At 37.1% G+C, this 11292-nt stretch overlaps 1 protein-coding gene across 1 annotated transcript in view; it reads right to left on the bottom strand.

Annotated features, from left to right (window-relative positions):
* Positions 1 to 743: 743 nt before the first annotated feature.
* Positions 744 to 11292, bottom strand: part of LOC107486488 (peroxisome biogenesis protein 19-2-like) — a 22491-nt gene continuing 11942 nt past the window's right edge. The window contains exons 3-4 of the mRNA XM_052262424.1: positions 3075 to 3174; positions 744 to 1099 (exon numbers count right to left, since the gene is read on the bottom strand). Of these exons, the coding sequence (XP_052118384.1) occupies positions 777 to 1099; positions 3075 to 3174 (423 nt within the window). The 3' untranslated portion in view covers positions 744 to 776. The remainder of the gene's footprint in view (positions 1100 to 3074; positions 3175 to 11292) is intronic.

Genomic DNA, 11292 nt, shown 5'->3' with positions numbered 1-11292 from the left:
AAATGGAAACACCAGTGAACACTCATGGTGGGTTGTGGCAGAGCATGGAGTAGTGCTTGTCAATCATACCAACAGGTTGGTGCATATAGCAACTATTGCTGATAGAGTTTTTCTTATTAGGAATGTTGGAGCAGGATTGTAGGAAGCCACTAGACGGGTTGGTGGTGACCAATGGCAACAAGAATGGTTTACATTTAAATTTTCAAATTTATAGATATTATAACAAGTCATCTTTTCATTGGTTTAGAAACAAGAAATGCATCAAACACCATAGCAAGCACCTTAATTAAAGAAAAATGATTATATTTTCAAGTTATACTATCTGAACTTGGGTGTGGACATTACCCGGATCTTAAGTTAACGTGGGATGCGTATAGACCAAGCTACCCTTTATTCGGCATTGATAAAAAATCTGACCAGATGTTCAACATCATCATAGAAACAAAGACCATACTTTGATGCACGAAGATAAGCCCATGGTATAAATCTTAGCATAATGTTAATAGTCTCTATTAGATCTACATCGTTGGATTATCTTGGTGCATCATGCACAAAGTTTAACTTTGGTGAATTGAAGGCATTCCCTAGAAACAGCTACTTTACAGATTAAACTTCTATCCATTAGTAAATTTCCGTGACAGATCATTCATTTATTTTAGAATATATGGACTGACAATTTGATTTAGAAGTAAGAAAATAGAGGCTACAGTTACAATTGTAACTCAAAAACAACCATAGCAATCAGTTCAGAGAAAAGATAAGATGGGATAGAACGTTTACATCTGGCCAAGATTGGCTAGATCAAAATCGGGAGCAAGCTCTTGGACAATATCATTCGGTGGTTGTCCACATTCTTGCATCTTATGCATGAGGTCAACAATCTTGGTGAAGTTTTCAGAATCATTTTCATAGACTTCATTCAGATTCTGTATTAGTTCATACTGATGTGAATAATGATCATAGTCTTCTTTGCTTAAGCTAGATTTATGCTCTTCCAACCATTTTGGATATCTTTCTCCTATTTCCTTCATTGGTTCATGAAGAATCTCCTTGGACAGAAGTTGCCGCATCATGGTCTCCACAATAGATTCCATGTCCTAAACAAATTAATGACATTATCAACTTGACTTCCAGAAATCATGCCAAGATACAATGTTCTCGTGATGAGGAATTACAGAAAAGAACAAAAAGCAGGGGTAACAAAAGAGCCAACAAAGAGAAAAAGATGAAACATATAAGTCTGTAGTATGTACACAATAATATGTTCCCCCTCCCTCATTCCCATATTTGAAATAACATAATAGAAGATATAGTACAAGTAGCTAAGTTTGTGAAACACATTTCCGGACTGGGCTGCATGTCTCAACTAAAATCTTTTGCTTGTTGCTTTTCCATGTCAAACTCAAACAAAATCACATCTACATGGAAGTAACCTCCTAAATGTGGGGTTCAAACTTCTCTTTTCAAAAAGTATGTTGCAGTTCCTAGAGTCCAAATTCCTGTTAGCGTCTATTATCCAAGTCCAATAAATTTTCAACTTGAGTTCATAATTAAAAAAAATTGGACACATTTAAGCAAGGAAAGATGCTGATTCCTATTGCCAAACAAGCAAACTATAGGCGATTAATTGTAACATAAGATAAGAACCCTCATATTAATTGCTTTGCTTTACAATAAAAAAAATAAAGCACTTAAAGAACTGATTACAACAGAAATTACTTCTCTTCAGAATGCCATGGCAAGTATAAAGCAAAACATACAAATAAAGGACCACAGTCCCATAAAATAAACTTCATACAATTTTAAAAACTGGGAATATCGAACAAAAAATATTGAGAACATACAAAAGTAAAAAGTCATTTATCAATCTTAAGCTTAAATTTGTGACTATTTTGACAGCCTTCATTATTTAACAGTTGAAAATTGCAAATGTTCTATAAAATTTCAGTAATCAATGCCATTATTTTTTAATTCTTAAGCAAGATTATGAGTGAGATTTGCTGCCGCAGTTAACGCAATCTATTTAAGTTAAGAAGCAGGAAATCCATAAGAGTTCATTACATAAGGTATTCTATACAAACAAAAATAGTACATTACCATTAAAAGATAAATAGGTTTTTTTCCCTTACAGTATAAGTACTATTTTAGTTCATTCAAATGCTATTTGGAAAGAAATCTGGACAACTACATTTCATTAAGACAAATACTCTGGCATAATAACTAAGCTTTAGAAATTTTAATATGAAAACTGGATGCTAGAATATATGGTGAACTTGATTTCATATCCCATCCAAAATCAGACAAAACCAAATGCAAGAAGTGGAGAGCACTACCAACATGATCTCTATACCACGAGAATGCGGACTAGTCATTACATGAAAATAAGTAGCCCAATTTTCAATTTTAATATTAGAAAAAGAATCATAAAGGGAGAAAAAGCCATATAAACAAGAGTCATCAACCTCCTTGTCAATAACCTCTTGACCATTCCATAACTAAGTACACATTTCGGTCAAATCAAGATACGAAAATTGAATATATTCAATCATCCAATGAAAGCAACAGGAAAATTATTACATGCTTGTAAAAGGTTAAGCAAACACTAAATACCATTTTAGTGGAATGATGAAGCAAAATACAACTTTTCACAAAACCCAACATTCACTATTCACTCCACTTCATAGCTTAATCATGTATTATATAACAAAGTTCAAGCATTTCGTTACAGAATAACTCAATTTGTGCCAAGGATGTGAAATCCTTTTACTAATTCATGGTTTCATACATGTCTAGAAAATTATGGTAAAATTATAGGCCCCAATGATAAGCTTAATGCTTACAGAAGACACTATAAAAAAGAAGCAAAACACAAGGTGCCTGTAAAATCCATGACCCTCTTACTCATTTCACAACTTCATGAACTCAACCATTTTACTCAAACTGTAAACCGCAGCACAAGAAACAAAGATTTGACTTTAAACTAGCACAAACGATTTTCAATTGCACCATTGTCCAACAACACAAAGCTTTCAACTTTAAAGAAAATGAATGGAAGGACGTAAACTTAGTTATCTGAGAGCCAACAATGTCCTCAAACTGCTTGACCCAATCTTCCATCATGGCATCCTTACCGAAATTATTTGTTCTATCTTCTGATGAAGACTCCTCTGATAGCTATGAGAGTGCTGAAGATGAAGGTTATAAGCCAGTATGGGATGACAGCTCCTTTGATTCAATTGACTTGGTTAATATTTCTTCCTCAAGAAGGAAGGATGTGAAATTGAAGAATGGTCCTACAGGTGCATCTAGTAAGGGTAAGGAGAAGATAATAGTTGATGATGATGCATTTGTGGAAGATGTTTCAGATTAAGAAGTTAATCTTGGGTTTGTGGGGGATGCAAGGGTTGAAGACTATGATGCTTATGATCCGTGAGCTGATTCTGATGGTGCAAATTCATGGCATTCATTGGAGATGAAAACCTCACCAAACTCTGAAGATGAGCTGGATGAAGACAATGATTCTAATGAAGTTTTTTCAGTGTTTAGGGAGGGTGAAAAGTTTGGTGAATTACATTTAGAAGTTGGAATGAAATTTAATACCAAATGAGATTTCAAAGAGGCTGTGAGGGAGTACACCATCCAAGAGGAAAGGCGTATCAAGTTTAAGAAAAATGATAGAAAAAGGGTAAGGGCAATATGTAAAGTCAAAGAATGCAAATAGGTGATTTATGCCTCAAGAGACTATGAGGACAACTGTTGGCAAGTGAAGACTTTCATAGATGATCATACCTATCCTAGAGAGGATAAGAATAGGGCTTCAAACCGAAACTGGGTTGTAAGTAAGCAAGTAAAGAAAGTGAGGAAGTATCCTAACTTTAGACATTGCGATGCTACAACATTCTTCAAAATAAAATATGATCTATCCCTCAATAGGAATTCAATTTCAAGAGCACTGAGTGATGCTACAAATGTGGTATATGGAGATGAGAAGGCACAGTATGCTATGTTGAGAGACTATGGCCTTAGTTTACTCAAGACCAACCCAGAATCAACTGTTCAAATTGAAACAACTCCATAGCCACATGGGGATCCAATCTTCGAGAAGATGTACATGTGCTTAACCGATTGTAAGAACGGTTTTAAAGTTGGCTGCCGTCCACTAATTGGTCTTGATGGTGCTTTCTTAAAGACCGTATTTGGAAGCCAAATGTTGCCAGCCATCGGATAAGATGCTAATCACCACATTTATGTGATTGCATGGGCAATTGTGAATGTCGAGAACAAAGATAATTGGAAGTGGTTCCTAGAATTGTTGCATTAGGACCTTGGAGACTACAAGACACACGGATGGTGTTTTATTTTTGATATGCAAAAGGTATGTTTGATTTTTTTTGTTACTAATGCATTTTGGTAATAATAATAATAATAATAATAATAATAATAATAATAATAATAATAATAATAGATACATTCCATTTAATATGTGCGTATAATTTGAAGTGCGTTCATAGGTTGAGAATGATGACGAATGTCACGGATCATCACATTCGTCATATTGAAGTGCGAATGATATCTTGGATAGAAACAAGCGTGTTTGAATAGAAAACAGAAATAATTGCATTAATCCATCGAGACACAGCAGAGCTCCTCACCCCTAACAATGGAGTTTAGAGACTCATGCCGTCAAAAAGTACAAAGTTCATATCTAAAAATGTCATGAGGTACAAAATAAATCTCTAAAAGTTGTTTAAATACTAAACTAGTAACCTAGCTTTACAGAAAATGAGTAAACTGAGATAGATAGTGCAGAAATCTACTTCTGGGGCCCACTTGGTGTGTGCTGGGGCTGAGCTTTGAGCTTTACACGTGCATAGGCTGTTTCTAGAGTTAAACGCCAGGTTGTAATCTGTTTCTGGCGTTTAACGCCAGAATGGAACATGGAATTGGCGTCAAACGCCAGTTTATGTTGTTTATCTTCAAGCAAAGTATGGACTATTATATATTGCTGAAAAGCTCTAGATGTCTACTTTTCAACGCAATTAAGAGCGCGCCAATTGGACTCTTATAGCTCCAGAAAATTCATTCCGAGTGCAGGGAGGTCAGAATCCAACAACATCAGCAGTCCTTTTTCAGCCTGAATCAGATTTTTGCTCAGATCCTTCAATTTCAGCCAGAAAATACCTGAAATCACAGAAAAACACACAAATTCATAGTAAAGTCCAGAAATATGAATTTTGACTAAAAACCAATAAAAATATACTAAAAACTAACTAAAACATACTAAAAACTACATGAAATTATCCCCAAAAAGCGTATAAAATATCCGCTCATCACAACACCAAACTTAAACTGTTGCTTGTCTCCAAGCAACTAGATAAATAAAATAGGATAAAAAGAAATCAAGAAGCAATAATATCTCAGAGTTTTAAGTGAAGCTCAGATTCTAATTAGATGAGCGGGACTAGTAGCTTTTTGCTTCCGAATAGTTTTGGCATCTCACTTTATCCTTTGAAATTCAGAATGATTGGCATCCATAGAAACTCAGAATTCAAATAATGTTATTAGTTCTCCTATTTCAGTATGTTGATTCTTGAACACAATTACTTATGAGTCTTGGCTGTGACCCTAAGCATTTTGTTTTCTAGTATTACCACCAGATACATAAATGTCACAGACACATAACTGGGTAAAACTTTTCAGATTGTGACTCAGCTTTGCTAAAGTCCCCAGTTAGAGGTGCCCAGAGTTCTTAGGCACACTCTTTTGCTTTGGATCACGACTTTAACCACTCAGTCTCAAGCTCTTCACCTGGACCTTCATGACACAAGCATATGGTTAGGGACAGCTTGATTTAGCCGCTTAGGCCAGGATTTTATTCCTTTAGGCACTCCTTTCCATTGATGCTCAAAGTCTTGGATCCTTTTTGCCCTTGCCTTTTGGTTTAAGGGGCTATTAGCTTTTTCTGCTTGCTTTTTCTTTTTCTCTTTTTTTTTTCGCAAGCTTTGTTTTTCACTGCTTTTTCTTGCTTCAAGAATCAATTTCATGATTTTTCAGATCATCAATAACATTTCTCTTGTTCATCATTCCTTCAAGAGCCAACAGATTTAACATTCATAAACTCCACTATCAAAATTATGCAATGTTCAATCATTCATTCAGAAGACAAAAAGTATTGCCATCGCATATAAATAATTTGAATTTTTCTTATTAAAAACTCGAAAAAATATTGCCTCCTTATTCTAAAAATCTTCTATTTTATTCATGCTTGATGATGATGAGAAAAATAAATTATAGCTTAATTGGAGATAAAATCAAAATAAAGATACTAATTACTACTACTCATATATAACTTCTAAGGTAAATTCCTAATAAGAACAATTATCACAAAGTTAAGGCTAAGATTAGGACACAACAACCTTTATTTTGGGAGGTGGATGCTCTTTTAGTCTGTGGGGTGCTTGGCCCTTCAAGTGACAGCTTCTGACGCTTCAGTTCCTTCAGTTCACGCCTTTGCTCTTCTTGTTCCCCAAGCAGTTTGCAAAGCATGCTATTTTGATTTTGTTGTTCTTCCTTTAGTTGGTCCATAGCTTCTTGCAACTTGGTAACAAATGCTTTAAGATGCTCCTAGTATTCAATTTGAGAGATTTCCGGGAGGAACTCCTGTGCTTTCCTCTTGATGGGGTTCCTGCACTTGTTGTCCTTCCATTGACTTTTTGGTGATTGGTTGCTCAACTGAGATATACTCATTTACTCCCATCTTTACCCCAGCATATTTACATAGCATAGAGATTAAGCTTGGATAAGCCAATTTGGCATCTTTGGAGTTCTTGTTTGCAATTGTGTAAAATTCACAAGAAATCAGCTGATGAACTTCCACTTCTTTTCCCAACATAATGCAATGGATCATTACTACTCTTTTAATGGTGACTTCAGAGCGGTTGCTAGTGGGCAGTATAGAACACCCAATGAAGTCCAGCCAGCCTCTGGCGACTGGTTTGAGATCTCTTCTCTTGAGTTGGTTTGGGACACCCTTTGTGTTGGTTGTCCACTTGGTTCCAGGGAGGCATATGTCCTCTAGAATTGTGTCCAAGCTCTTATTTGTTCTCATCATTCTCCTATTAAAGGAGTCTGGGTCATCTTGCAGTTGAGGCAGCTTGAAGATCTCTCTTATTTTGTCAGGGTGGAGGTAAACAATCTTCCCTCTGACCAGAGTTCGAAAGTCATAGAAGGTGGTTCCAGCTATTCTCTGCCTGTCTATTTGCCACATATTAGAGTAGAATTCCTGAACCATGTTTCTTCCCACCTTTGTTTCAGGATTAGCTAGGATTTTCCAGCTCCTGTTTTGAATTTGCTCTTGGATCTCTGAATATTCGTCTTCTTTCAGATCGAATTTAACTTTTGAGATCACTGACCTTAGACCCATTATTTTGTAGTGATGGTCTGAATGTTCTTTGGTTAAGAACTTCCCTTGATTCCAAAGTGAGTTTGGAATATTCTCTTTCTTGCCTCTTGGACTGGTTTGTTTTCCCTTAGGAGCCATGATCTTAGTGGTTGTTGGCTTAGTGATCACGGATAAACACACCAAACTTAGAGGTTTGCTTGTCCTCAAGCAAAAGAAAGGAAAGGAAAGGGATAGAGGGAGAGCCAAGTTCGAATTGTGGAAGAGAGGAGGGAGGCCGAACGCAGATTTAAAGGGAAGGGAATGGGTTTTCAAAATTTTTTGAAGAAGATAGGATAGAAGATATGATTTGTAAAAGATAAGTATGATAGGAAAAAGATGTAATTTAAAATTGAAAAGATATGAAAGATATTTGAAAAAGATAAATCTGAATTTTGAAAAGAAGATATGATGAGTTTAAAAAGATTTTAGAAGAAATTAAAAAAATTTGAAAAGAATTCAAAAAGATAAATGAGTTTTGAAAAAGGTTTGAAAAGATATTGAAGAAAAATTAAGAAATATGTTTAAGATTAAAAATTTTTCGAAATTGAAGTTTAAAGATGAGAGTTTGTGACATGTTTATGCAAGAAATCATGAATTGAAACATGAAAAATGCAAAAAAATTTGAAGTGAAAACGAAGTTACCTTCTCCCCACAATCCTGGCGTTAAACGCCCAACTGCTACATATTTTGGGCGTTTAATGCCCATCTGTAGGTTCTCCTGGGCGTTTAACGCCCAGCTGTAGCTTCTGGCTGGCGTTAAACGCTAGAAAATCCTTTATCACTAGGCATTTTTTTTAACGCCCAGGATGCTGCAAATCTGGCGTTAAATGCCCAGAATGGATACATTCTGGGCATTTAACGCCCAAATGGCTATGCCTACTGGTGTTAAACGCCCAGTAGATGCTTATTTTGGGCGTTTAACGCCCAAAACAGCTTTTACTGGCATTTTCGCACCAGTGAGCTTCTTTTTGCTATTTTATCCTCTGAATTCTTCTGTAACTCTGTGAACTCATGCAATTGATACTTTACCTTGAAGATAATTAATATGAACCCGTAAAATTATCATTTAATTAACAAATGAGCTTTGTTAATGGCTGGGTTGCCTCCTAGCAAGCGCTTTTTTATTGTCTTTAGCTGGACTATTACTGAGCTTTAATCAAGTCTCAGTTTTGAGCATTCTTGCTCAAAATTGCTTTCAAGATAATGTTTGACTCTCTGTCCATTAACAATGAATTTTTTGTTAGAGTCATTATCCTGAAGCTCTACATATCCATATGGTGACACACTTGTAATCACATATGGTCCTCTCCACCGGGATTTCAACTTTCTGGGGAATAATCTGAGCCTAGAGTTAAACAGCAGAACTTTCTGCCCTGGCTCAAAGACTCTGGATGACAGCTTCTTATCATGCCATCTTTTTGCTTTCTCTTTGTAAATTTTTTTCATTTTCGAAAGCATTGAGTCTGAATTCCTCTAGCTCATTTGACTGGAGCAATCGTTTTTTCCAGCTAACTTGGCATCAAGGTTTAGGAATCTGGTTGCCCAGTAGGCTTTGTGTTCCAGTTCCACTAGCAAGTGACAGGCTTTTCCATACACAAGCTGGTATGGAGAGGTCCCTATAGGAGTCTTGAATGTTGTTCTGTATTCCCACAGAGCATCATCCAAGCTTCTTGCCCAATCCCTTCTATGGTTAATCATAGTCCGTTCCAGGATTCTTTTAAGTTCTCTATTAGAGCCTTCAGCTTACCCATTTGTCTGTGGATGATATGGAGTTGCCACCCTGTGGCTAACTCCATATCGAACCATAGCAGAGTAAAGCTGTTATTACAGAAATGAGCGCCCCCATCACTAATTAGTACTCTAGGGACACCAAATCTGCTGAAGATATATTTCTGGAGGAATTTCAGCATTGTCTTAGTATCATTAGTGGGTGTTGCAATAGCCTCCACCCATTTGGATACATAATCCACTGCCACCAGAATATAAGTGTTTGAGTATGATGGTGGGAAAGGCCCCATGAAGTCAATACCCCAGACATCAAACAACTCAATCTCCAAGATCCCTTGTTGAGGCATGGCATAACCGTGAGGCAGATTGCCAGATCTTTGGCAACTATCACAATTACGTACAAACTCTCGGGAGTTGATGAGCGGATAATTTGTATGCTTTTTGGCATTGTTTTTAGTATGTTTTTAGTATGTTTTAGTTAGTTTTTATTATATTTTTATTAGTTTTTAGTTAAAATTCACTTTTATGGACTTTACTATGAGTTTGTGCATTTTTCTGTGATTTCAGGTATTTTCTGGCTGAAATTGAGGGACCTGAGCAAAAATCTGATTCAAAGGCTGAAAAGGACTGCAGATGCTGTTGGATTCTGACCTCCCTGCACTCGAAGTGGATTTTCTGGAGCTACAAAAGCCAAATTGGCGCGCTCTCAATTGCGTTGAAAAGTAGACATCTTGGGCTTTCCAGCAATATATAATAGTTCATACTTTGCTCGAGATTTGATGGCCCAAACAGGCATTCCAAGTCAGCTCAAGAATTCTGGCGTAAAACGCCGAAACTGGCACAAGAATGGGAGTTAAACGCCCAAACTGGCACAAGAGCTGGCGTTTAACTCTAAGAAAAGTCTCTACACGAAAATGCTTCAATGCTCAGCCCAAGCACACACCAAGTGGGCCCGAAAGTGGATTTTTATGTCATTTACTCATATTTGTAAACCCTAAGCTACTAGTTCTCTATAAGTAGGACCTTTTGCTATTGTATTTTCATCTTTTGATCATGTTTTTATGATTGAACCCTCTTTGGCAAAAGCTTCCACCTCCGAGTCATGGGAGATGGAGAGATTCATCTCAAGGGTGCATCAAGACCACTTCTATAAAGTTGTGGCCATGAAGAAGGTGATCCCCGAGGTCCCTTTCAAACTCAAAAAGAGTGAATATCCAAAGATCCGACATGAGATCCGAAGAAGAGGTTGGGAAGTTCTTACCAACCCCATTCAACAAGTCGGAATCTTAATGGTTCAAGAGTTCTATGCCAATGCATGGATCACCAAGAACTACGATCAAAGTGTGAACCCGGACCCAAAGAATTGGCTTACAATGGTTCGGAGGAAATGCTTAGATTTTAGTCCAGAAAATGTAAGGTTGGCATTCAACTTGCCCATGATGCAAGGAGATGAACACCCTTACACTAAAAGGGTCAACTTTGATCAAAGGTTGGACCAAGTCCTCATAGACATTTGTGAAGAGGGTGCTCAATGGAAGAGAGATTCAAGAGGGAAGCCGGTTCAATTGAGAAGGCATGACCTCAAGCCCGTGGCTAGAGGATGGTTGGAGTTTATCCAACGCTCAATCATTCCCACTAGCAACCGGTCCGAAGTTACTATAGACCATGCTATCATGATTCATAGCATCATGATTGGAGAGGAAGTAGAATTTCATGAGGTTATATCCCAAGAACTTTATAAGGTGGCGGACAAGTCCTCTACCTTGGCAAGGTTAGCTTTCCCTCATCTTATTTGTCACCTCTATTATTCAGTTGGAATTGACATAGAGGGAGACATCCTCATTGATGAAGACAAGCCCATCACTAAGAAGAGGATGGAGCAAACAAGAGATCCCACTCACCATGAAATCCCTGAGATACCTCAAGGGATTCACTTTCCTCCACAAAACTATTGGGAGCAAATCAATACCTCCCTAGGAGAATTGAGTTCCAACATAGGACAACTAAGGGTGGAGCACCAAGAACATTCCATCCTCCTCCATGAAATTAGAGAAGATCAAAGAATCATGAAAGAGGAGCAACAAAGACAAGGAAGAGACATTGAGGAGCTCAAGCACTCCATA

The sequence above is a fragment of the Arachis duranensis genome, chromosome 1 (genome assembly GCF_000817695.3).
Source record: "Arachis duranensis cultivar V14167 chromosome 1, aradu.V14167.gnm2.J7QH, whole genome shotgun sequence".
Lineage (NCBI taxonomy): Eukaryota > Viridiplantae > Streptophyta > Magnoliopsida > Fabales > Fabaceae > Arachis > Arachis duranensis.
The sequence above is the reverse complement of the archived record's forward strand: the minus strand, read 5'-3'. Positions and strand labels throughout refer to the sequence as shown.